Raw genomic sequence first — 25,351 nt, 5'->3', positions numbered from 1 at the left:
CAGTTTATGCAGGCTTCAGCAGATTTTCCTTGATTGCAGCAAACATTTGCTTATTACTTTACAGCTGAAACTAAAGGCTGATCTCTTGAAGAAATCAGGTTGTCATTAAAACCCAATTTCCAGGGTAGGAATAAGTGATACTGCCTAATCCATTGAGGAAAACAAAGAGAGAGACAAATTTATGTTTATGTAAAATGGCTTCACTCTCCACCATGGTTTCTAAAATTGATTCATGTGTTCTTGGTTTTGGCTGCTTGATCCTCCTGCAACTTCTAATTTTGTTGTCTCAGTAGACATGCAAAAAAAAGGTATTCTTATGAATTGTACAGTAGTTTGTTCATATAGATGGATTCTTCTGATTGTTTTAATTATGTACTTAAGTGTTAATCTTGATAGGAAATTTCTGCAAAAATAGTGAGCTGGATGGGTTAATGATAAAAAGTTACTTCAAGAAATACCTGTTTGTTCATCTGCCATTGTTCTAAAGATTGTACAAAGGGGCTCAATTTTTTAATGGAATGATCCTTCTTGATTCAAGTAGCAATTTTTTATACAACATAAAATGGTGGTTAAAAATTAAAAGGAGGTTTAATTTTAACACAAACTCCAATGAACAGAGAGGATCAATTTTTTTTTTCTCCAATGAATTTAGTCGTTTAATAGTCTAGTCAATCTCTTTGCTTAGTTATTCATGTTTTCCCATCAAAATAATACATAGTAGTATTTTATACAAACAATGAATAGGGACATGAATGTATTGTAGGCAGATTCGTCTATGGCTATCAATAATTTCCATCCCATTTCTATCATTCTTTTTCTTTGTTTAGCAATGTGATATATACGAGGTAGGAAAAAATGCAATTTAAAAATGTGTTGAGAGAATTTTTGTACGAAAACTCGCAATCCAAACAACGCAATAACTTTTGCCACTCTCACATATTAGACCAAATATTGTGTTAGTTTAGCTCTCAATCAACTTCAACATCCCAACAAATAGGCAATAATCTTCGTGATAAGCAATTAGAATACTATGGATTTGGAAGTTGGATTTCAAATATGAACAAAATTGACAAACAAAGTTGGTTGATGTAATAACTAACAAAGAAAATGCTTACATTTTTTTTTTACCAAATACATAAATTTTAAATTTGTTACTACGAGTATTTTCTATTAAAATTATTATACATATTGAACTGTGAGAAGAAATTCTCCAATAGATTATTTTGAAATTTTCATATATGCATATGATTAAAGTAGTGAAAGTGAAGAAAAAATATCTAAGCATAGGATAAACGAGAAAGAATAGAATAAGAAGAAGTGTCATTTGAGAATTATAAATTGGATTATTAGTTATCAAAGGTAATTTATAGATTTCATAAATGTAAGGGGTTAATTGCAACTGATCATTAATTACAGGGGGCTAAATATAATTAAACCTTAAAAGAATTTTGTTGGAATATAAGAGCAATTAATTCACTGTGGCACATACCTCACTTTCAAACTTTTGACCAAAAGCCTCCCAATACTTTCCACGACTTATTATATATATTTTATTCATCCGTGGATCAAAAATTAAAATTTCAAATTCCCAAAAAATTTTAGCTCAAAATTTTGCAGAAGAAGCCATGGCTTCGCCGGCAGACAACAGCGGAGGAGAAGACATTGAGCACGGTGGTGGAGTGGCAGTGGAGATGACCGCAACCGCCGCAACAGAATCATTATCACCTTCTTCTTCTCCTATGGAGGACGCGATTTCAATTTCCGATGAACATATTACTCCATTGTTGAATCAATCACAAAGACCTAGAGTCAACATCTTCTCCGTTTCTCACTCCAGAAGAAGGCCTGTTAAGGTGAATTTCGCTGAAAATCTTGCAAAATTTCAACATTTTGTCTGTTCATTTCAAGTATTTATGGAGAATTTTTTTTTTTTGGCTTCAAACATTTGTTTATTTGTGTAATTTACAGTAGAAATAATGTTCTATAGATAGTTAATTACTCAAACGGAAAAAAATGTTTATTTATTTGATCAAGCCGAGCTTAGTATAGTAGATTTTTGGAGCTAGTATTTGAAATTCGGATATGTTTCTAATCTAAGTTGAACTTCACTCCTTAAAATTGCATAGACTTGACTTTGCTTATACTGGAATCGTATTCTTTTTGTTGTTGGGTGATCACTGTCAATTATATTTCTTGAGAAACTACTTATGAATAGGAAAATATATGTAATAGTTATTTATTTGTGATAAAGGATGAAATTTCAAAGCTTTGAATATAAGCTACTTAATTTTCGATTTTTGGTTAGTTGTGTTGAGCTGGCGATCAAAGTTTTGTGCTATTATAAGGTTGATTGTTTGAAAAAAAGGGTTGATTATTATTTGAAAGGGAATGGTTTTAGATCCAGTACTTTACCTGTTTGAAAGACGATGAATATCTGGTAGTATCAAATGCTGGATCGGTGGATGGTTTAGTAAGATGGATTTTATGGCCAAGTGATTCTAAGTTTGATAGATTATCAGGAATTGCTGAAGATTGAGCTGAGAAATTGATGAAGATGAGATGGTTTATATTCTTCCCATTGGAAATTCCATGGAACTTGTTCACTTTATTGGTTTTCTTCCAATACTTTAGGAAGCATAATTGACAATTTCTAAGTGGGAGAGAACATTAATGACAGTTAACCTCCTCAGATGGAAGCCCAAGTATCTGAATTTCTTTTAATCTTGTCCCAGCTGTTTAATTCTGTTAGTACTCTTGAAGGGGCAAATAGACTATTCTGTCATTGCTGGTGATTGTTTACTGTAGTTAACTCTAAACACTAATTACAATTCACTGACCAAAACCCTTACTGGAAAAGGGGAGTAACGGCATTATTTGCCACTTATTTCTACATAACTTAAAAGAACTTGATTACCTACTGAAATATCATTCTCTTTGTTTTACATGACTGGTGTTAGATTTCTAGTGGATTTGGGATATTGCTCTTTCTCCTTAAATTTAATTGAATGCTATAAGTAGCTCTTTTGTATCTGTTACTGTTTTCCTTTGATTTTTTTTTTTTTTTTTATAGTTTTCTGATGTTGTTTGAAAATATGATGAGTCAAAGTTACATCTGTCTGAAATAGGAAGTATCAATTCTTGCAGTAGGATGAGTATTTAGTGGTTGGCTGATCATTATGATTAAATTGAAGCTTCAAAAGTCTTTGTTTTGGCTGTCTAGTTTTTATTGTCTTTTAATTTTCTTGAGTTGGGATTCTCATGTAAAGGCATTGTACTGCTGCTTGATTCTTGTGTTTTATTCCAATTTACACACATATATCAAGAAAAAAAATTTCTAGTCTTGTTCAGAATGCATCAGTGGGTAGAATTTGTTATCTGGTTGATGGCTAGTATTTCATGTGCTAATTTGGTTTCCCAGAGAAGTAAACTGTTTCTGGCCATAGTTTTATTGGTATGAATCACTTATGCTTGTTCTGCTTCAAATATGTTGGTTAAACATAGGAAAGGCTATTATATTTCTTACTTTTAGTATCTTACAGGAGCAAATAACAAGATTGGCTGAAACAGAGACATCACCATTCGTGCAGTTTACCGTTTGGATATGGGATGGTTCTAGGTACTCTGGTATGCTATGCATGGCCTTATCATCTATTATCTACTGTATCATGGAAGTTCTTTCAGATGTTTTCACTGGTAAGTAACTCACTGATTCAATTTACGAATAATAGCTCTCAATCAAACAAAAAGTTATTTTGAACAAGTTGTTAGTTGCTTAGCACTTTGAAGAGAGATCTTTATTTCTGTGGTTTCAATTATAAGCTTTGTGTGATTTATTTAGTTATCATCTTTTTTCTTGGTGTGAATAAACATGAGGCCAATTACATCTTCCTTTACGAGAAAGAGATTGGTGAAGATTTGTCCTCTCATTAATAACTTTATGTGATCAATGTAAGGAGTGAAAGCTAATCCTTCCGAACTATGTAGATGAAAATTTGGGCCTTCAATTGAAAAGGTGGAGTACATGATTCGGGCTTGAAGGTTCCTTATCTTTCAAATGTGGGAGCTTCCCTCCTCTCCTCCATGACTGGCTGTATTTTCTTTGACTATGTCCCCCACTCGACCATGGAAAATATTGTATGCATAGCTTTAAATTATGGTGATGTCAAATAGTGGTCTTAGGAGTCAAAGAGTCAAAGACATTTAAGGCATATATAAGCTTAATTATGCCAGAGATTTCCTCTTATCTCCTTTACGTTGAGATTTCCTTCAGTTAAATCCTTTTTTGGTTTGTCAAAACTAATGGATTCTCCAGTCCTTTGATGACCATAATACATAGAGTAATTGGATGGTAAAATATCCAATTAGAAATATAAAGTTGAACCATTATATGAAGAGATGATATTTAGATGTTTTCATGAAGTAATAAATCATTAAATTTTTGTCTTAGTAAATGTAATTAACTGATTGACAATTCTTTGGTGAATTGACTGGATATTACTCTTTTTTCCTCTATAATTGCAATGTTTCTTTTTTTACTAGTTAATTTATTTTGTTTAGAAGTCTGAATACATCCTTTTCTTTTTTCTGCTTAATTAATGCAAATGTGGGCATTTCAGCTAAAGCTGAACAACTATTTACATATTTGAGAATTGTGAGAAATGTTTCAAGTTCAATATGCTGCTTTCCATTTAAAATTGGACCATGGATCTGCAAGATTTACGGTGCCCTGGCTCTATAAGTCACCATGTTACAGATTTTTCTGTTTTTAGTGCTTGGTCAGCTCTGCAATATTAGCTTCAACCACGATAATGTCCATCTTGAAACTCAATACAGATTTTTAATCAGAGCAAAGAGTTAGATGTTAGAATGGTGGTTTTTGGTAAATCTTAGAAGTATATTATGTAGCATTCGTTCTGAGTTTTCGTGATTACCCCTTTATTTACTTTGATATGAATCTCTAATTGAAATGGGTCCTTTTATACTTTCATCTTTCGTCATTAAAATGACAGGGTAATCTTTTCATTCAGGGCATGTAATGTCTTGTCTCTTCCCATGCTTCAAGTTGTGCCCATTCTAATGGAATAAATCGTTTTGCTCATCCTTAATGACAGCTCAATCAATTCCTCTTTTTGAGATGGCATTTACCAGATGTACAGTTATTTTGATTTTGTCGTTTGTATGGTTGAAAAGAAGCAGACAGCCAATATTTGGTACATCAAGTGTCAGAAAACTATTGGTTCTAAGAGCATTCATGGGATACCTCTCATTGTTGAGTTTTATTTATTGGTGAGTTCTAATGCTTGAACCAATTGAGTTGCATTTGGTCAGACTAACAACTTAGTAAGCTCAGCTGCTGATCTTGTTTATTGTAAATTTCTCTTCCATGCAGTTTATACATCATTTTAATAAGTGGAAGCATGATTTAGCCTTTTCCGAGGACTTATTACAGATTGTATCTATACTCTGTTGCTACAGAAGTGCTTCTTTTAAGTCTTGTCTGCAGAACTTAGAGTGCTTTTGAGATTGTGTATAAAGCCACTATATTTTTATCTATCTTACATTTTTACTTTCTGGTTCTTAAACATTTTCTAGATGTACACATGCTAAATTATTTTGTTTTGTCAAATACAGCTTTTGAGCTTACACAATATTACACACCACTATGCAAAAACTGTATCTGTTACAACGCTGCTTTCAGTTTTTCAAGTAGCACTTAGATCACCCTTATTGGCAGTTGGAATGATAATAAATCTGCTCATGTTCTATTCTTTGACTTTCTAAGGAACTCATTTGCAGCATTTTTAGCCGTTATATAATTTCTTTTCTCTTCTATTTTTTGGGTTGTTCGTCAGAGCTAGTTCTTTTTTTTTGGGGGGGGGGGGGGGGGAGGGGAGGGGGGTTGATGTTCTCATTTGCATAATTAAATATTTTGTTCTTTTATTTTACTCTGCTGTTCCATGCGTTTGGTTTTTCTTTTTTGGTGAGTTATGTTTGTGGACTTTGATGATTTACTTGTGACAATGTGTGAGCTAATTTCCTTTTCAGCATTCAAAGAGTACCTCTTTCTCAGGCAATCATGTTGAACTTTACTACTCCAATTGTGGCTGCAGTTGCTGCAAGAGTCATATTGCATGAGAAGTTAAAAATTGCAGAAATAGGAGGTAATTTTCTTTGTTATTAGACATTCTACAGTGACAATATATCTGTAATTTAGGCAACTATTACATGTACTGCAAACCTATTTGCAATTATCAGTCTGTTGGAAGTAGAAGGTAATCTGAAGAGATAAGGATAAAAGTCTAGAAGTACTGCTTAGTAGGCCTTGGACACAACTAGGTCTTTTGAAGAGAAAAGGAGAAAAGTTTACAAGTTCTCCATGAAGTAGAAAATTTCCTGAAGACGCATTGAGAAAAGTTTTCAAGTACTACTTAGTACGACTTAGACGGTCTAATTGAAAAACGAAGTTGGTTAAGGAAATTATGCAATCTTCATTGGTTAAGATTAAGGAATATCGGATTTCTGAGTATTGAAATTCTTCTGGTAAAAGAGGAAAATGAAGCTTTGAATTAGCTCTAAAGAACAGGTAAGTGCGAAGTTTGACCTAAATACTAAAGACATTAGGCTTGTAATAACATCATACACTCTAAAAGAATGGCTGCAAAGCTTGAATTATAGCTACAAGAAGGGTCATCGTTAATTGGAGCATTTGGGATGCCCTACCTTGGGACATTGGCATCAGATACTATACAGAGAAATATTGTTGAGACCAGCTAAATCTGATTGAGGTTGACTTTTGTGCCTTAGCAACAAGTTATCCTTGGTGTTTTATCGATTGCTGATAGGACTTGATTCCAACCCCAAATATATTTGCGCTTTTAAAACCTAATCCAAGTGGACTACATGCCAAACCTAAAAAATACATAAAAAGTACTTCCAAAATTTCTGAAATATCTTTGATGCAGTTATATTGGAAACCATGCTCAATGCTAGAGGAATCATTAATATACTGTGACAGCATTACATAACCCAAAACTGTTTCCAATCTCTGAACATGGTTTTTTTTGAAGTTAGCCAATGTTTGCAGTAAACTTACTCTTCCTTAAATTTATTGCTTCATTCTGTTGATTATAGAAGACTTGATTTCTAGTGGCTAAAACCAAACGAAAAACATTCTTAAGAGCAAAGGGCAGCAGATGCAGGTCTTCTGCTTATTGACATGTGATGCAGTATTCTCCAATAAGAACTCTCATTAAGGCTCAGCGTCCGTTGTTTCCAGGGAGGCACCTTGAGGACAAGTTTCTGTAGGATTCCTTATTTCAACTCCCGAACCAGCTTTAGCATCAAGCAGCTGAATTACTAGATTTTTAACAACTGGGCCTCTAACAGATAATTCATCATTCATTAATCCTCCTACTTAGGCTGAATCATCAAACTCACCAATATATGCTTTCCCATGTTGCTTGCCTCTAATCAGAAAGCTGGTCCTCTTGTTATATAGGAATCTAAAGCATGCCCCAAAGATTCTTTTCATTGGACAAATGGTTCAAGATCTCGTTTCTTGTAAGAGCCATTCCACAGGGACAAGCAAATTGGAAGATAAAATAGGTCAATGTTACCTTAATGCTCAGAAAATACACCATGAATGCCAAGAAGTTTTAGAAGTTTTGTTAGTAAGATCATTATTGATGCAACAGTGGGGTGTTTAATTAGGGAAGGAATGAGCATAATTAGGGACAAGCTCACATTGCTGCTTTTTCATTCCGAATTTGATGTCTAACCATATCCTTGTTGCCTATGTTGAATCTGAAGATCACAGTGCATTAGAAGTGTTTACTAGTTAGTTGGGTCATTTGGAAGACTGTAGGAGACAAGTTCGTCATTTCCAATTTTTACTTCACCTTTGGGTGTAAAGAGGTTTCAAGTTTTCTATCTTCTGTTCCAGCTATATCTTATCTTTCATTTTGCTTGTTGTGTCCCTTAAATATAAATATTCTTTTTATTTTGTATTCCTCTTTTTTGTTCATTTTGTGTTTACTTTGACCCACTCTACAGGTCTTGCTTGCAGTTTCTTTGGCGTACTTTTTATCTTCCGGCCAGTGCTCAACATACAAGGTAAACAAGCGAGTTTGTGGAGCTTCTTATGTAATTCTATGAGACTGGCTTCTTGAAGAAGGAATGCAACTTATTAATTTTGAGTATCGATATTCCCATGTACCTGCATTTTCATTTTCCTTATGTTTGTTTCAACTTCTATAACAATGATCACATTATACAGAACACAACCTGTTAAACTGAGTCAAGTAAGCATATTTCTCTAAATATATGGAAAGATATATTTGCAGCTGTCATTTCTGCCTAGTGTAAAAGCCTGATGACATATTAAAAGCTTAGTGTACTTAGTGCATGGATCTTCAAACCTTATCTTAATGCCAACTTATCAGAATACAAAATATTTCTAGCTATGCAATCCTTATGCATCTTTGACATGGGTAATTCCATTTTATTCCTCAAATTTAGCATCCAAGAGTTCAAGGAAGCTAGATATTTAATTGCTTTTTAATTAAAAATAAGAATAAGCTGGATCTTGGAAATAGTTCTAGAGAAAGAAATAAAAAAAGTTCAAGCTGTTATCAAGATTTGACAAACTTTAGCGTGAAACTGGGATACTAAATGCAAGAAGTAATAGATACTTCTATGGCACTGTCCTAACTTGCCAGTGCATCTCTTTACACAGCTCAAATGCTTATACAGTCTCCATTTGTCCATGTTCAGTTACTAGAGTACCACTAAGATCACAAATCTCCTTTCTGAATTGTTGCAAGTGAACTACCTTTAAAAGAGAAGAAAGATAACATTACCCAGCTGAAGCTAATCTAGCTTAGGCTGTCCTTAATCCTTATGTAAATGTTTTCAGGGTTAGGAATATATTCGGCATGTTTGCTCCAAAGGATTCCTGTTTGAATTCAATTCCAAACCATTAATTTTGCTAAAGCAGCGGATAATCGGTGATTATTTTTCCTAGCTTACAATTTCCTGACTGATATTTTGCCACAACACTTAGAAGAGCTGTCATTTGTCATTTCATTTTGAAAGCTATGCAGAGGATTGCCATGTATTCTCTGGTAGTTGACCCATGAAAGGTCAAGAAAGCATTAGTTTTTTCTATGGTATTCATGGAAATTTTAAAGGTCTATGCTACTATGCAAGAGAAATCTATACTCTAATTAGTAGTACAATGATCTGAAATGCTGTAAAATCAGAAATTACCCAGGATCTCCCTGTTAATTAGCAACTATCCTGCAAAGCTTCTCTCAAAATTCTAGTTTTCTGGTTGCTGTTATTATTTATATTTGTAAGAGCACTATTTCCATCTATACTTTTTAACTAGTTAGCAAGTTCCTAAATTTTTAATATCTTAAAGCCTTCTAAAATAAGTTTTACCACCATAGGCATAAAACCATTTAAGGATTTTCATTGTCCTCTACTATTTTCCTTGGGATCATAAATAAGAGGAGTGATAAAATTTTTCTGCACCCTCTGATGTTCTAATAGTATAATCAGATACCTTATGTCCTGCTTTAGCATTACTGAATTGTTTGTTATTAGTGTCATTTGTCCAACTTTTTGTGGCAGGCTCAACTGAAGCTGGAGAAGCAAATATTTCTTATGTCAAGGGAAGTAATCATTTATATGCAGTTCTAGTTGGTTTAGTTTCATCAACAGTTGGCGGAGTTAGCTACTGCTTTATAAGGGCTGGAGCTAAGGCAGCTGATCAACCTTTGTAAGATCAATGGTTTGCTTGTCTGGTTCATTGATTGATTTGTACATATTTACTTCCTACACTTCAGAAGATGGGTGGGATGAGTATAGTTGACTAGTGGGGAAATGGAGGGAGAAAAGAACTTTGGTTTACCCCATTTAATAAAGTTACATTTCTAAAACTTTTGGTCCTATTTATCAATGTATATTTTGCTCCTTTGGTTGTCTTCTTACATTAATAAATATACTAGAGTTGCTTTCCTATGACATTGAGAACTGTTATTTGTCTTTTTGGTTTGAGGCTTTAATCAGATAGACCAGTGATATTCATCCAAACAAATTGTGATGTTAGTTTTCATCTTGGACACCTTTGAAGTATACAAATTACATGAGTGGGTATGTCATAATTGGCCTTTTTATCTGTTCCCAATTTTTCTGATAGTTTTCTTTTGATGTTTCAGACTCACTGTCTTTGCATTTGGCTTATTTGCCACTCCTGCTGCAGCAATATGTGCATTCATCTTTGAAGTAAGATTGCAATTTGAGTTAAAATTTCTTATTGCTGTATGTTTGTATCATTCATTTCATGTTTCTTTATGAGCTATTGCCTAGATGTGTTATTACATGCAAGTTTATGGATATTTGAAATGATGATGTTTTCCAAATTAAATTGAAAAGGGTTGCAATTATTTGCTTATCTGAAAGCTATTGCATCTAGTTGCGCCATGACTTGTTGTGACTGTCAAAAAAAAAAAAAAAAATTATTGAGACTTAAATCACTTGGGGACTGGGTAGGTGGTGAATGTGGTGCAAGTCTTTTCATATGAAATTTCAAGAGATCTAAGGTGCTTCTACTCCCTTTTTAATGTTACCAATGTGCTCTAGTGCGTGATTTGTAATTGTGACGGCTGCTAGAAATGTAGTTCCTTTTTGTGTAATGAGGGTGTATAACTTTCTCATATATGTTGTTTAACACAATTTCGTTTGGATGAGTTAAACTTTTAAGTGATTATTCTGTGCCATTAGTTGCTGACAATTTTCAGGTTTCATTTGAACTGATATCTCCTAAAACGCATTTAAAAAAAAAATATTCAACTGAGTATCTTTATCTTTCTCCATTTGTCTTGTTTTACAATGTGCCCATGCCTTTTTTAATGTTAAAACTGAAAAGTAGAGGTAATTCATTATTGGTTTCAAGCTGTTTATAGATACTATTTATTTATTATATGCTTTTGCAAGTTTCTTTTGCTTTTTTTATGATATTTTGGTCACCACTGTATTCTAGTTGGGGCTCTCATTAGGGAAGTACTGTTTTTCTTTTGCTTTTTGTATAATATCAGTCCATGCACTAAAGGCATTAGGAAATAACAATGAGCGAATGGAAGCTACTTTAAACAGCCCTAAGAACTTTATAGCAAGGTGCTTAGGAGCTCAGAACTCACAAAAAAATGATAGAGAAGGGATAGCTCGGTATGTTAACCCCCTTCATCCCCTTCGTGGAAAAAAAGAGACTAAGGTATCTGTAAGAGAGAAGGAATAGTCTGTTTAGTCTCCTGCATAACAAGACTCAGTCCCCTTCACTTTTATTGCTCATGTAGTTTCTTTTGTCCAAAATATACACTTTCTTGGCTTGGGCATAGAGTTTGGGATGATTACTCCTATCTGCCGTCATCCTCAAAAAGATTCTGTGCTTTTGTGAAGACATGCAATCTCATGTTTCATTTAGGTTTAGGACATACAATCTCATTAAAAAGACTTATTGTAGACTTTTCCTTTCAATAATCTTCTCTTACTCTATCTATAGCCTGAAGATAGACTAGTGTCATGTCATTTTTTGTGGTTTCAAAAAATTCCTTACTGGTTTTGAGTTACTAGATTGACTATATATCACCTCCTAAATCAACAATTACATTCTCTCTGCTTATTTAGCACACCCTTGTGTAGCACACAAATGGAGTGTGCCTCAAGCAGTGGTAATAACAATATTATTAACTTTTCAACAGACCTGAATGCCGGCGTTTTTCCTTTCAACTATGCAGCTTATATCTTGCCATCACAAGGACAGAAATAAGGAGAAGAATTACAAAAGAGCTTTTTTCCTTTTTTACTTTCTTTTTATAGAATCCTGACCCCAATAAATCATACAAAAAATGTTGCTTCTACTATGGTTGTCTGATGAGTGCATTGGATCTACTTGGTTTTATTGTGGCTTTGCTTGGTAGTCTATTTTTTCCTTTTTGCCTAACAGATTATAGCAATTTCAAACTTATTTAGTTTTATTGGCATAAACTACTCAAGTAAAAGCAAAATTCTAAGGAAGTTTATCAGCAGATAATCTTATGCCTTTGTTTACTGATAAAGCTAATATGAAAGTTGGAGTTCAAATATAATCAACAACTTGACTAGAAAATCAAATTGTATAAGGTACTAATGGGATGGTTTTGTTACTGAATGTAATTTAGAAAGCCAACATATACTGCCACATAAAAGATTAGAAAATGCAAGTGCAAATAAAAGAAAAAAAAGGTAGATTGTTGGAGTTGTAATTCTTACATGGTCACGGGTTAACCTCGAACAGCAGAATCTATTGTTGCTTGTCGATTGTCATCCTGAGATAGATATACCTATGGGCACATTTTAATCTTGTGAAAATTGTTTAGAAGGTCCTTTTATGTGCAAGAAAATGTAAAAGGTCAGATCCAATGTACAAGTGGAGTCTTTTGGCCATATATATTTACTCCGTAGGTAAATGCTGTAGCCTTTCTATTCTCTAAGTGAATTAAGCATTAAGATGACACGAGCTTTTAATCATATCTCTTGGTTTAGGTTCTTTTGTTGAATAAAGATTGTAATTTGTAATCTTTTGCTTCGAATGGCATGGACAAAAGTATGTAAATGATCGTCTGATGTGTGCTTCTTTTGCGTGTTTTAGACATTGCACTGATTTAAAAGACATCTGCTGTTTACCAACTACATGATGTATCATTTTTTATCTTGCTTTCTTACAACTATTTCTTTTTCGTGTACTCATGTAGGGTTTTGTGCTTCCTGGTTTTTATACTCTTCTTCTGATGGTGATACTTGGTTCATTAGCTTTCTTGGCAGAGGTCACTCTCTGAAGCTCTAATCCTTTCACATTGTTTGAATTTCAAAATTTGATCTGAAAACGAATTGTGGCTGAATATTGATCATAACTATTTCTTGGATGCCCATTGACACATTTTTCTCTCTTCAGATAACTGTAGCACGTGCACTTCAGCTTGAGAAAACCAGCAAAGTTGTGAATATTCTGTATCTTCAGGTATTATGTAGTGCTTCATACTGTACCATTTAGTCTGGATATGATGCAGTTCTTTTATACCAGCTGTCTCACTCTCTATGTGGTAACATTCAGTTAGGAACATGCAGTGTCTTTCTGATGATGTCATGATACATTTTATGGCTTTGGTAATTTATATATTAAAAAAAGGTGGAAACAAACTGGCCTATTATTGTGGGAGTTCTCCTGTATCTGTAAGTAGTTATGTGATCACATTGACTTAATGATTTTTTTCTTATTTTTTGGATAATAACTTTGACTTAATGACAGTATGCAACATTTGATCAGTTGTACTGACAGTATGTAATAACACTGACTTAATGAGTTTTTCCATATGCCTCCACATATACTCGAGATTCATATCTACGAGAATCCTTGAAAGGGAAAAATATGCAGTTGTATGCTTTCATGTTTGTGATAGTGTCTTATGGAAGTGTTAGATTTCTAATCCGCTCCGCAATTTACAAGCCGGGAAAGAAGTGTTAGCTAATAGGAAGTTGTTAGTTAGTTCAAACACCACGATTAACAGTGTAGCAGTTAAAGGCCCTGTTGTTAGCAGTTAGATGGAGTTTGGAATTTGGAATTTGTTGGGCTCTTGTATAATTATTATAGTTGCTGAATTGATATCCTAATTTCATGCTAGTTACACGACTGCATTTGAAACCTAACACAATATCTCTTGCTAATTGCATCCTCTTTCCTTCTCCTTGGTGTTGTTATTAGGCTGCTTCAACTCAATTGCTTGGAATGAGCTTATCTAGAATAGTTCCAACATTTGGTAGACTAGTTGGCTGTACACTTATCTTGATTTCAGCATGTTGTACTATGTACGTTGGACCCGAAAAAGAGGTTGATTGAAACATTTTGTTGTTGAACTCAATCTGTCGAGGATATATTCACCCCAATTCGGTGCAGAAAAGACTCTTTTGTGCTTGCCTTCATGCCAAAAGGGTTTCAATACCACCTGTGACTTTACAGCTCCTACCTGCGTATCAGCGACAGCTTTATTGTGCAAAATAGAGATGACAAGGATATCAATATAGACTGTACTATAGAATTTGTGACCATCTTGTATTTTTTTTACTCTGGGGGGAGTTTTGCAGGCAACAGCTTAACAACGTGCTAATTTTGCTGCTTGCTCATTTTTGCATCTTCTTGTCCTAATTCAAAACGATTTTTTAAGGGTCAAAAAATATAAAGATGTTGTTTCTTTGTCGAGAATTTCCATTAATGTTGGAATCATGATGTGTGTCTATACATGTCTATATATATATATATATACACACATATACATATATATTGAGCACCAAGAAATCTTCAATCTGATGTTCATCTAAAATAAGATTAGATGAGTTTGCCTCTTCTCTAGATAAAGCGTATGCAGTAACAATCCTTTGCTATGCTTCATTTTGTCAGAGAAACCAATTTACAATAACATACAATTTGTTTGGGCAATTCTTATTGAAGTTAATTCATCTAAAATAAGATTCTCAGTATTCCCATCAGTTCAACAAAGCTAAGTTGGGATAAATAACGCCAAAGCAATTAATTCATCGAATTATTCCACCAAAAGAAGGGGAAAAAAATTCGGTCAAAAAATCGGCAATGATAATGAGAGGTCTGTTACAATGCTGAGTGCCAATATTTCGACTACAGTGTTAATTGATAATGAAAATATTAGAAAATCATAAATTTAAAAAGTATGTTTTGAAATATATTATGGTTAGTCAATTGTTCAAAAATGCTGCTGAAATTATGAAATACAAAATGAGGTACATACGCAAGAGAAGTAAATAGAAATCTTTGTGGCAAAGGTTCGCTTGGATGGCAAATTTTGGCTCTTTACTGCAAAGGCCATTTGTATTGACTTTTGCAAAAAGCGTACCTTTTTTTTTTGGGTATATATAGCTGTACATCCCATGAGATACCACAAATTATCAATTAACAGTGTCGCCACATCTAGGACACCATTTTAAAAAAAAAAAATTCTTTTTGGGATTCGAATGCAAAAGTTTGCAAATGGTGTTGAAAAAAATGAAAAAGGAAATGATATGTCAAGGTGCTGCATAGCTCAATTGCAGTGACCCTATATGAAGAAATGGTGTGCATTTCCCCCTAAATTTGTGACTTTTTTTTACATTATTTCTAAAAATTTGCCCAAGTGAGGTGACAAAGTGTATACATGCAACCATTGGGCTTTGGTCTGCCCTCCCTCGTGCATTAGCGGGAAGTATAATACTTCCTTTCGTCATAAGATTTAGAAAATGCATTAATACACTTGTCTGGTTTAAAAACTCACCTCCAATCTCGTACAAGTCTAATTACGCTCTCCCCTCTAGCATAAGAGTAGAATAGATTGTTGACGTTAGATCCAAAAGAGAAAGAAAAGGCAGGAGGTGGGGAACAAAGTGGATATATCCAATATTGGAATGATAAAGGGTGATTCCGTATTGCGTTGAGAGGGCAAAGCATGATTAACGCTACATAAAATATCAATGGAAAAAAACTTGGTGCAATATTGCAGAACAGGTAGCACAATTTGCTTGAAACTCAGATCATGGCTTCATTTGGTTTTTCTATTGCCACCAACCATCCTTAACACTAGAAGAAAAGAACTTAATTCTGCATTCACATTTGATGCAGGAAATGATAACCAACAAAAATCTGTATCATCACAGGTGCTGTGCCGTACTATGGAAAATTACATAGTTTCACTTTCCAACATAATCTAAGAAGTAGAAAATAACTTTTGACTTAGCAACAAATAATTGAAAAAATGAAACTTGAAATGAGAACCACTTAAACTAGAACTGCCAAAAGATCAAGGTCTAGTTAGAGCAGAACATTCATAGTCGTCCCATCAATTAATAAGCAATCTCCAGAAATATCCTATCAGACATATTCAAGTCAAAAAAACAAAAGAATAAGGAAAAAGAGTACAAAGAAAGAAAGCTGATATTTGCATTCCTATTTTGGATGGACCTTCTTCTTCTTGACATGGCAGTTGCAATCATGCATGCTGGTTATGCATCCTAACTTCCTCTTCATTTCTTTCCACATGTTCACTTTTCCTTTTCTAGCTTTCCTGCAGCTACCATTCAGGATTTCCCTTCTCATCATATCGCATTCTCTTTCCAGTTCCAACACTTTGCTGCTCATCTTTTCCATCTCTGCCTTGATCACTTCTTCTTCGCTGTTGCAACCCCTTGTTGCTGCTTCCTCTTCCTCTTCCTCTTCCTCTGCCCCTTTTAAAAATAATCTCCCCTCCTCTGATCCCTTGATTTCCTTTGGCATAGTCTCTCGCATTTGCAACTGAACTGCAAATAGCACTTGCACCATTACTCTCACAGGCAATCTTTCATTCCTTGAAGCATGTAAGCAAGCTTCTGGAGACATCTTGCTGCAATCCAACAGGTGGCATACCTCTTCTCTCTCAGATTCTGTCAGATATCTATGCTTGTCTAAGTAGATATCTATAGCCCTGTACATTCCATCTGAATTTTGTAGAATTCCTCTAGATGCTGCAAGTGAAAAGTCAGCAAGTGATATAAATGTGCTCATCTTTAAGTCTATGTCACTAGCAATTTCAATCAGAAAGTTCTCAATAAGTTCTGCCACTGTGATCAATTCATGTCCATCTTTTCCAGTATAATTGCGATAGAAATTCTTCATGAGCCTCCTCACGCATTCTGTGTCATACCGTTCTTCCTTGGCATATCCTTGAGAAGGTATCAGGAGATCTTTCACAGTCGCCTGGTCTAATTGCTTCCCAATCCTGATTTCAAATCCATTTCTACACTCGTTACTAGCATCCAAGGCTATTGCAGACCGTAGCATTTCAAATAGTAATGCGCAGGGTATTAGTCCTCTTGCATTTGGTAACATTCTCTCCACTGCTTCAATTATCTCTCTCTGGATACTTTTCTTGTAAATTGAACCATCATCCCCTTCTTTCATGCTGAAAAGTACCCACTTTTTTGCATACTGACATACAGCTGCAGCTATGTATTCTGCTGGGATTTCCCGCTCAATCATTGCACCAATGATGGGCTCATAGAGCCTGAGAGACAATATTGACAAATCTTCAGATTTCCATTCCAAAGCAAAGAGTTTCCTCCGCACATTTGGCCTGAAGTAATTTTCATTGTCCTCTCCTTCATCATTGGAGGTCAAGTCCTTGAATGATTCTCCAAGAAGATGTGGATGTTCCAAAGCCTTTAAGATTATTGATTCGACACAGGCACCAACCAGGCCAAGATCCGCTGCTTGTTGAAGAATATCCTCTGCGGCCTTGAGGGCTCTAATGGATTTGTTCCAACTAGAAACAACTTGGTGTTCAAAGAAGTCCAGAGCCTTGCTGAACAAATTATTGGTGCAGTGGCTCTCAGTCATTCCAAGGTAGTGGGCTAGGCAAGCAACATGCGTGACATTTTCGGTTGACAGGTTGATTTCGTAACCATGGCAGAATCTTGCAACTAGCTCAAATGTTTCTGGGTCAGCAGGGGCATCTCTAAGAACATTTGTGAGATCCTCACTTGGATGATCTTTGAGCAACACAGCTAGCTTTGATGATTTAGAAGCCAGAAGTTCCTAATACAGTTAACAACTATCAGATTTATATAAACTTTAAACAAAGCAGAAGGGATATCTAAATCAGGGCCTTTAAAAGACAAGATTTCCTTAACCAATTAGAGGATGAAAAAAATGGGAAGCGAAATGGCTGCATCTAGAGGATGTTCTTACCCTGTCTAGTGTAAAAGGTACACCATCAACACAAAGTTGCACTTCTGATGATGCTTTAGATTTTGACTTCCTGATCAAAGAAGAAAAAATGGTTTACAGAATTGATTCCTAGATTAACAAAGAAGGGTATGGTCCTTAACTTATTACCTGGTTGCAGAATCTATAAACTGCCCGGTGGCCATTATATATAGCTTCCAGTGATACAACAAATTGGTTCCAGAACAAGGAGATGATGATTATTCAAATCTGTAAGCTAGACAAAAATCTTGAAACCCTGAGATCAAATTATTCTCCAGTAATACAACAAATTAGTATGTTCTTAACTTGGTTCATTTGCAATAATATACAGATATTTGTGAAGCAACAACAGTGCATCTGAGGTGATATGTAATGCAGTAACCATAACTTAAGTTTTCCAGCCCATACTTCAATCAACAGATGCTCAATTGAAACTTAAATAACTTCTGGTATCAGTGTTACATTGAATACGGTATAAACTTTTTAGCTACATAATCATGAAATTTAGTGCTTATTTTGAACAACAAAGATCCTGTAGATGATGTAAAGAACAGTTTTCAATGGCTATAGGCAGCCTAATGTGTAACTCAGTCAAATTAAAGCCAAGTATGATCATCACTCACACTAAAAGACCATTGCAACTTGTGATTCAATTCCAATAATTGCACCAGCAAAAAATATAACCAATAAAACATGCGTGTCATAATAGACATCAAAATGCACTGTAAAACTTCCCCAAAACCACGTTTTAAAAAGACAAATTGGTAAACTAGAGGAAAATTTTGGAAAATAGTGAAGTAATAAAGGTGTGGAAAATAATGGTAGTACCTTCTTGAAGGGCTTTTTCACCTTAGTACTAGATCCAGCAGCAACACAAAAGTTTTGCATATTTTGTGAAAGCTGAGAATTCTCTTCATTGTTACTAGACATATAAGTGTAGATGAACATATAACATGTGAATGTTTATCCTACTGTTTGACTCTTCCAACGTTCAACCCAAAAATCAGGATTTCTGTTAGGGATAATTTCAGAAATCTCCTTGAGGTTTCTGATAATTGCATTGCCCTCTCTTGAAGTTTTGAAAATACCACTTACCTCCCCTATTAGTCATTTGGAACCCAATGCTTATCTCATAAATGGTGACATGACTATACTATCCTTACAACTTAGGAAATATTACGTATTTATATGGAGAGAAACAATTTAGTTACTTGTACTAAATTAACCATGATTTTGAATATAAAAAAATTGAAAATCTTGAATACTAAATTTTATAACGATAATTGCTAGCATTTTAAAATTCTTTTTCTATATTTTAGTAGTTCTTATAATTTCTTTCTCCTAAACAAAGATTAAAATTCTGATTAAATATTATTATTTCATAATTTTTTCATAAGAAAAACAAGATGAATATGAAAATACACAAAAGAGGGTAAAGTATTAAATATGTTTACAATTAGATTTTATTAAGTTATGGATAAAATGTAACTGCACATAATCTATTCTTTCCCTTCTTTTCCAAAATATTTGGTCTTTCTTTTATTTTCTTTGTATAAGTAATCCAAACAAAATGGTTAGAAAAATTTTTTTCTACTTTGATTTATTTGCTTTTCCATTAAAATCATACCCTTTTATTAATCCAAACGTTACTTGAGAGTTGTATTTTTTTTAAATTACAAATGATGGAAATTTCTATTCATTTTCTATACACTAACAGTATATGCATTTTTACCATTGGATGCACGACACATAATCTGAATCTAAATTTGAAACCCAAATTTTGCGCAAATATCATTCATCGAACCGTGATAGTGTATACACTGTTAGTATATATAAGAGTTACTCATATTTTTTATCATTTGCCATCTATAGTGATTTTTTTCTTATAAAGGCCATACTTGTTTTGTTCAATTCCTTTTCAAAATCTTTCAAATTTTGATACTAATAGCTAGTTTGAATGTTTAGCTTAGAAAAAAAAACATGGGAAATGTTAAGTTATGAAAGAAAAGAAGAGAAGAGTTTTTAATATTGTTTGAGAATTAAAGTAGGAAAAGGCATGATTTTGGGTATATATGTCAATAAAAATTTGTTTAGTATACCCTTGAGGACAAAATTGGCATTTAGAAAAATTTTATTAGGCATTCTTGGCTTTTGTAATGCTTTCCGCCTGCATTTGGGCGGAAAACTTTGGTAGTCATAACAATGGGAGCTCATTCGTCCAAATTAGACGCTTTTCATCCTTTGCTGTTCTTTAAAAACTCCCAAATACTAGAAAGAGTGTCTTTTTTATCACATTTTTTTTCATCAAATCGCAGCTCCCAAACTAGTTATAAGAGTTTAGAAAATTTTTGCATAAATCTTGATTCCAAATTAATAAGTTTTCCTCTCCAATACTTTGATTTTGTTATTTTATATAGTACTATGAAAATGGTTATTATTACTAAATTCTATTACATTCATGCTAGGGTTTAGTCTTTATTATCTATTTTTAACTAATACTTCCTTTTGATAACCAATTAGTAATAAGTTAAGGGGTATTTTTGGTATGAAATATTCTTCTTACTCTTGAAATCATTTTTTTATTGTTGATTTTTTGAATTAGACTAATTTGTTACAAGAACATTAGTTTTAAGGGAGGTTAATGATATTTTGAAAACTTCAAGGGAGGGCAGTGAAACTGTTATAAACCTCAGGGGAGGTTTCTGAAATTATCCCTTTCTGTTATTTTCAAATCTCTGAAAGATTTAGATGGATAAAACCAAGAAGAAAATAAGAAATGAAGCAAGAAAAGTTCTACAAGCCATACTAGAACGTTAGCTAGATTTAAAAAAAAAATTAAGTTATTTTCCGAAATATAATTAACAAACTAATTTTCTTGCAAAATTGATATATCCACCAATTATCACCAACAAAATATTAATGTGGTTGGACACAAACTTGAAAATGTGACCACAAAGATTCTTATTTTTTTTCCAAGAAAAGAAAACAAAAAATGAAATTGACTTCCATGATTTATTTTATTTTATTTTGTTTTATTTTTTTTTGTGGCGAATATAGCATGGTAATTTTGGTAGTTTATAATTTTATATGGTTCCTTCTTGATCCAAACGCACCCAAACTCTCTCTGTTTCACTACCCTTTGTATTTCAATGTTAGAAACTACCACAACTTCTGCTCTACATCAACACCAAAATTTCCCTCTTCTTTCAACAGCCAAATCCACCCCAGCACTTGTCATTCACAACTATAATTTATCCATCTCTAAAAAGAGGAAAAACCCATGGGTCTGTTTGGATAGCTTGTTTTTGGGACTGTTTTTGAAAAACTGTTTTTCACATTCCAAATGCTACAGTAAATGTGTGTTTCAAAAACAACTCCAAAAACACCATATCCAAACAATATATCAAAAACAACTCCAAATAAATATTTAATATGTTTATTTCAATTTGTATATTTCAATTATGTATATGATATATATATATATAATATTAATTTAAATATATTTATTTATACATATTATAAATATTTTATTTTATAAATAAATATATATTGGATAAAATATATTTTTATATATTTATAATATATTTATATAAATATTATATATTATAAATTATATAAATGATATATAATAATATGTAATTATACATTTATATAAATATTATATATTATATATATTTGATATATACATAATATATATTATATATATTATACATTTATATAAATGTACATTTATACATAATATATATATTTATGTATATTTATAATATACTTTTATATAATGTATTATATATAATATAATACATTTATAATATATTTATACATTTATATTTAATATATTAATACATTTATACATAATATTAACATATATTTATAATATATTAATTTATACATTTATATAATATTCATTTATAATTTATACACATTTATACATTTATAAATATATTTATATTATGTATTATATATAATATATTTATTATATATATATTTATATGTATTATAAATAAATATATTTATTTATAAATATTTATAAATGTATTATAAATGCATAAATGTATATAAATATAAAAATATAAAATTTATAATTTATAATTTATACATTTATACATTTATATAATATTCATTTATAATTTATACACATTTATAATAATATACATTTATACATTTATAATACATTTATATATTTATTTATAAATTTATTATAAATGCATAAATGTATAAAAATATAAAAATTATAAACTATAAATTATAATTTATACATTTATATAATATTCATTTATAATTTATACATAGGGGTGCAAACGAGCCGAACCGAGTCAAACATTGAACTTATCGAGCTAGACTCGACTAAATAAGAAACTGGCTCGAGTTCGACTCGATAAGGCTCGATTTACTCAACTCGACAAGAGCTCGAAATGGCTCGAATTCAGCTCAAAAATTTCTATCACTAAACATAACCAGCTTTATTTAACCTGACTCCAATAGCACGTTTTAACCTATTCAATGCCTTGCAAACTTGAATATAACAATTCCAAACATGAATTAAAAGTAACAACAAACAAGTTTTTCATTGTCCAATAAATGAGATCAATTTTTTTTTCAATAACAGCCCATCTAGTAACAGAAATATAACAGAAATGAAAGAAAAAGGAACATCCTGAAGCATACAAAGTGCTCCACACGATTAACTCTGTTGAGAAAGTATGAAACAACTTCTAAGCAAAATGAACATCCTGAAGCATACAAAACTGAGCCTAAAACATAAACAGCAAAAAAACCCAAATTGCAGCTAGTAAACTCTTTTCCTAATGTCTATAAACTCCTGTTTTCCCAGGTTTGGAATATTAAATTTAGTGCAACGCAAATCCAATCGTAACATAAGCCAAGATTATGTAAAATAAAAAAAATCATATCAAAGATTATGTTTAATTACCTTCTTAGTTGAGTTTTGCATATTTACTCTTACCCTTGACTAAATATCATCAAAGTCATTCCATTTACTCTTAGTGCACAAATCTGTCATATCTTTAACATTTATACTTTCTCCTATCACCAGCAGCCGAAAAGGCCATTTATACTTTAACATTGATTAAGTTCACTAAGCACATAATTTCTAAACGCAATCCAGCTTGCATTTTCTAACAGGACAAGCTAAAAATTACCCCAGAATGAGAAAATAAAAAGTGAACAATCAAAAACTACAAACCAAAATTATTTCAATCAAACAGAAGGTATATTCCATGAAAATGTATGTAAGAAGTTAAAAAAAGAAACCCAACGTTCTTACCAATCTTCAAAAACCGTCCTAAATCCAAACTCAAAAAAAAAAAAAAAAATAAGGAGAAAAAAATACATAGACAAAAACGCTTGTTCCAACTTCCAATCAATATCAGTACAATCTTAATTCACCGAATACCTGAGAAGAGACAAATTTTTTTTTTCGGCTAATTGATTGAAATTGGGGACGGAAATGGGAAGGAAGAGGAGATCTAAGTCTAACGAGAGCTCCAGCTCCGTCGCCATTAACAGGAAAGAGGAAATTAATAGTAATAATTTTACATCTATACATTCTACAACAGGAACGAGGTGAAGAAGTCGATCTGGCTTTAATGACAGGAAACAATCACTTATTCTACCACCAAGCATCATTATACAGCAACAAAAACAGAGAATAAGGGAATAAGAGTGATGGATTACCTGTTCGCGAGGCCCTCCACCAATGGAGCTGATGAAATGTCTACCGTAGCTGAGTCTAACGTTGGCCAACAAACTGGGACTCGGAGAGAAAGGGCTCTTCAATTGAAGGACGGCAGTGGTGGTGGCAGAAGTGGCCAACTGGTGAGTGGTGAAAACAGTGGTAGCGGCGGCTAGGGTTTGCTTTTGATTTGGGGAAAGAGGAATGCCGAGTTGCCGACAGCGGAACAGCCGAGTGGGAAGAAGAAAGAGGCGTGTTTGTGTTAGGGGTGTCCGCTGTCTTGGACTCTTGGTCCTTAGTCCTCGGAGAAATTGTATCTAGTTTCTAGTTTAGTAATTAGTTAAATAAGTAGGGGTATTTATGTAATTTTACACGGCTCGCGAGGCTCGAACTCGACTCGTATTATAAACAAACTAGTTCGAACTCGATATTGACTAAGCTCGAGTCGAGCGTTGACCGAACTGCTCGCGAGCAACTCGATTCGTTTGCACCCCTATTTATACATTTATAAATATATTTATATTATGTAATATAATACATTTATATATTTTTATATAAATATATTTATTTATAAATATATTATAAATGTATAAATGTATATTGTTATAAAAATATAAAAATTATAAATTATAAAAATACTCGAAAATATGTTTTAAAAATACATCAAAAAATAATCCATAAAACATTTATAGTAGAAGTTTGGAATATAGTTTTTGAAAAATAATTACAAAAACAACTAATTCAAACGGACTTGTATTTGAAAAACGAAATGCTACAGTGCTGTTTTTGAAAAACAACCCTAAAAATAGCTAATCCAAGCAGAGCCCATGTTTCCATTCCCTTTCTTGCTCAGACTACAAGAAGCGACTTCAAGTTTCAGCCACCAGAAAACAGCAGCAAGAACAGCAAGAGCAGCAGGAAGAGCAGAAGCTGCTTTCTCGATTAAGTGATCAGATATGTGAGTATCTGTGCAATAAGTAATAAAATACTCAACGCCTAACAACTACTAAACTAGGCAGCTTTAAAACAACTAACTAATCTACCAAGTAGGAGATCATTCTTGCACTTCAAATGTACAAGTGAGCAAGGTAACTTCATGGTCCATTAATTCTTCAAACTTAGCCTGCTCCTTGCTTGTATGGTGAATGATCAAGGCTCTTAAAGCTTCCTTCACCTTCTTGGATCTTGATCTTGTCATCGGACCATCAATGTTGACCAAAGGATCCTTGACCCAAGGTTGAAGTTATTGCACACCCTTATCCGCATCACTCTCTCTCAATTACATGTGCTAAAGTTGGTAAAAAAATTACTGTTATACATAATCTTGTTTTACTCAAAAATAAATACATACCCATGTTTGTTGTTATCTGAGTCATGAACAATCTAACATTTATTGAGGTACTGATTTTCTTAGATTGTATGTTTGCTTTTAACTTTCTTGGTTGTCTAGTGCAGAGTGATGAATGGTCCTATTGTATCTATTGTGAACTTGGTTCTGAAGGAAATTCCTTTCTCCAGGAACTTGTCGTTAGTACATTTATTGGTGGTGCATTTATCGGAAGCATAAGGTCTGGTCTTCTTGTGGATAAAGTTGGTTTTCAAGTAGACACAATACCTCTTGTTCTTGGTGCAATCATCAGGTAATTGCTTTCCTATGGACTCTGTTGGTGTTGCTGTTTATTTCATCCTGCAATATTTCAGATGTTTAAAAGTATTTGTCAGTGAAATCATGGTTTTTGTATTCAATTTGTCCACCAAGCTATACTGCCGGCTTGTTGGAATATCCACAATAGTGACTAAACAGTTGAATCTAAGGGAGT

The 25,351-nt window shown here is 33.1% G+C and overlaps 2 protein-coding genes across 7 annotated transcripts; one reads left to right on the top strand and one right to left on the bottom strand.

Moving 5' to 3' along the window:
• The first annotated feature begins 1,487 nt into the window (after positions 1-1,487).
• On the top strand, positions 1,488-14,220 carry LOC113720134 (uncharacterized). Of its 2 annotated transcripts, XM_027245092.2 has the most exons (10): positions 1,488-1,853; positions 3,540-3,693; positions 5,112-5,286; positions 6,046-6,161; positions 8,053-8,112; positions 9,634-9,781; positions 10,221-10,287; positions 12,795-12,866; positions 12,995-13,060; positions 13,802-14,220. In XM_027245092.2, the coding sequence occupies exons 1-10, from the start codon at positions 1,626-1,628 to the stop codon at positions 13,934-13,936; spliced, it is 1,221 nt and encodes a 406-aa protein (XP_027100893.2). In that variant the 5' UTR covers positions 1,488-1,625; the 3' UTR covers positions 13,937-14,220. The 2 variants fall into 2 exon arrangements, with proteins under 2 accessions (XP_027100893.2, XP_027100894.2); XM_027245093.2 differs by lacking the exon at positions 5,112-5,286 and having other exon boundaries at positions 1,495-1,853; positions 6,111-6,161.
• A 1,690-nt stretch (positions 14,221-15,910) lies between these two features.
• Positions 15,911-23,841, bottom strand: LOC113720135 (BTB/POZ domain-containing protein At5g17580-like). 5 transcript variants are annotated; one of them, XM_072050803.1, is made up of 4 exons: positions 23,534-23,841; positions 17,969-18,111; positions 17,822-17,891; positions 15,911-17,668 (listed from the first exon to the last, which is right to left on the bottom strand). In XM_072050803.1, exons 2-4 carry the CDS (start codon positions 18,001-18,003, stop codon positions 16,046-16,048), a joined length of 1,728 nt encoding a protein of 575 aa, XP_071906904.1. In that variant the 5' UTR covers positions 18,004-18,111; positions 23,534-23,841; the 3' UTR covers positions 15,911-16,045. The 5 variants fall into 5 exon arrangements, with proteins under 5 accessions (XP_071906904.1, XP_027100898.1, XP_027100897.1 ...); XM_027245097.2 differs by having other exon boundaries at positions 17,969-18,095; XM_027245096.2 differs by having other exon boundaries at positions 17,969-18,074.
• Between the last annotated feature and the right edge of the window lie 1,510 nt (positions 23,842-25,351).

The sequence above is a fragment of the Coffea arabica genome, chromosome 5c, assembly GCF_036785885.1.
Source record: "Coffea arabica cultivar ET-39 chromosome 5c, Coffea Arabica ET-39 HiFi, whole genome shotgun sequence".
Classification (NCBI taxonomy): Eukaryota; Viridiplantae; Streptophyta; class Magnoliopsida; order Gentianales; family Rubiaceae; genus Coffea; species Coffea arabica.
The sequence above is the reverse complement of the archived record's forward strand: the minus strand, read 5'-3'. Positions and strand labels throughout refer to the sequence as shown.

Excerpts from the sequence above, each read along its gene's own strand:
- LOC113720134 (XM_027245092.2), top strand. The coding sequence starts at position 1,626 with ATGGCTTCGCCGGCAGACAACAGCGGAGGAGAAGACATTGAGCACGGT. Across the intron at positions 8,113-9,633 it reads GCCAGTGCTCAACATACAAG|GCTCAACTGAAGCTGGAGAA; the intron begins GTAAACAAGCGA and ends TTTTTGTGGCAG. Across the intron at positions 13,061-13,801 it reads TGAATATTCTGTATCTTCAG|GCTGCTTCAACTCAATTGCT; the intron begins GTATTATGTAGT and ends TGTTGTTATTAG.
- LOC113720135 (XM_072050803.1), bottom strand. The coding sequence starts at position 18,003 with ATGGCCACCGGGCAGTTTATAGATTCTGCAACCAG. Across the intron at positions 17,892-17,968 it reads TTTATAGATTCTGCAACCAG|GAAGTCAAAATCTAAAGCAT; the intron begins GTAATAAGTTAA and ends TTCTTTGATCAG. Across the intron at positions 17,669-17,821 it reads TACCTTTTACACTAGACAGG|GAACTTCTGGCTTCTAAATC; the intron begins GTAAGAACATCC and ends TAACTGTATTAG.